At 53.1% G+C, this 969-nt stretch overlaps 1 protein-coding gene across 1 annotated transcript in view; it reads left to right on the forward strand.

Moving 5' to 3' along the window:
- The window catches only part of PTSG_07541 (uncharacterized protein), a gene marked incomplete at both ends in the record, with an annotated part of 12,166 nt that overhangs the window by 3,793 nt on the left and 7,404 nt on the right, over positions 1-969 (forward strand). Inside the window, 3 exons of the mRNA XM_004991280.1 lie at positions 41-192; positions 472-616; positions 815-877. Of these exons, the coding sequence (XP_004991337.1) occupies positions 41-192; positions 472-616; positions 815-877 (360 nt within the window). The remainder of the gene's footprint in view (positions 1-40; positions 193-471; positions 617-814; positions 878-969) is intronic.

The following is a 969-nucleotide window of genomic DNA, read 5'->3' on the forward strand; positions in this document are numbered from 1 at the left end:
ATGTGATGATCCTTGCACCCAATCACATTGCTTTTCGCAGGCCTGACACTGGACGAGTTGGAAGACTTGTGTAGCTTGAATGAGGAAGTGTTGAACGAGCAGTATGAGCGACAGAACCTCGTGCCCCAGATCAGACGAATCCCCCAGACGGCATGGACTGCGCTCCGTGACGACCTGATGGCACACATCTCTGTACGTCCTGACGCTCTCTGCGTGCACGCATGTTTGCCCTCATCACTGATGCTGGGGGTTGCAGCTAATGATGTGCAATTCGCAAAAGTCTGTGCATGCGATCCTCTCTCCGTTTCACACACACACACTCACACACACACACACACACACACACACACACGCTTACACGCACACACGCGCACACACACACACACGCTTACACGCACACTTACACACACACACGCACATACACACACAACCTGTTACCATCACAACCTCCTGCAATCATCGCCATCGCAGGCGCAGTATCCGCCAGTGAGCGAGGTGCTGTCGTTTACGCAGGAGGATATGCTGATGTACGTGCAAACCGAGTACCTTTCAAACCTGGAGCTCTTTGTCGACGTGCACACCATCCTCGGCCAGTACTTCAGCGGCAAGTGGTCAGGTATGGCTGGCTCGAAACACAACTCCAGTGTCGATGCGGAGGGGCGTGGGCGGGTGTACAGCATGAACTGTGCACTGTGCAGTGTGTAGTGTGCAGTGTCCAGTATGTAGGGTGCAGTGTGCAGTGCAGGGAACGTACTGTCTCCTTCTCCTCCTGACCAACATTGTCATTTTTACCATCACCTCTTGTTGCTCTCAGGTGACACAGCAAAGCCGTACGAGAACTCAGCCACACTGCAAGACCGCTTTTTCGCTCCCAAAGGTCTGTTCCACGCTAGCATGCTCTCTGTTCGCCACTCTGCCCTCTCTCTGCTTATCATCACCATCATCATCATCATCTCATCACCATCATCA

Source organism: Salpingoeca rosetta, assembly GCF_000188695.1.
Source record: "Salpingoeca rosetta unplaced genomic scaffold supercont1.20, whole genome shotgun sequence".
Taxonomy (NCBI): Eukaryota; class Choanoflagellata; order Craspedida; family Salpingoecidae; genus Salpingoeca; species Salpingoeca rosetta.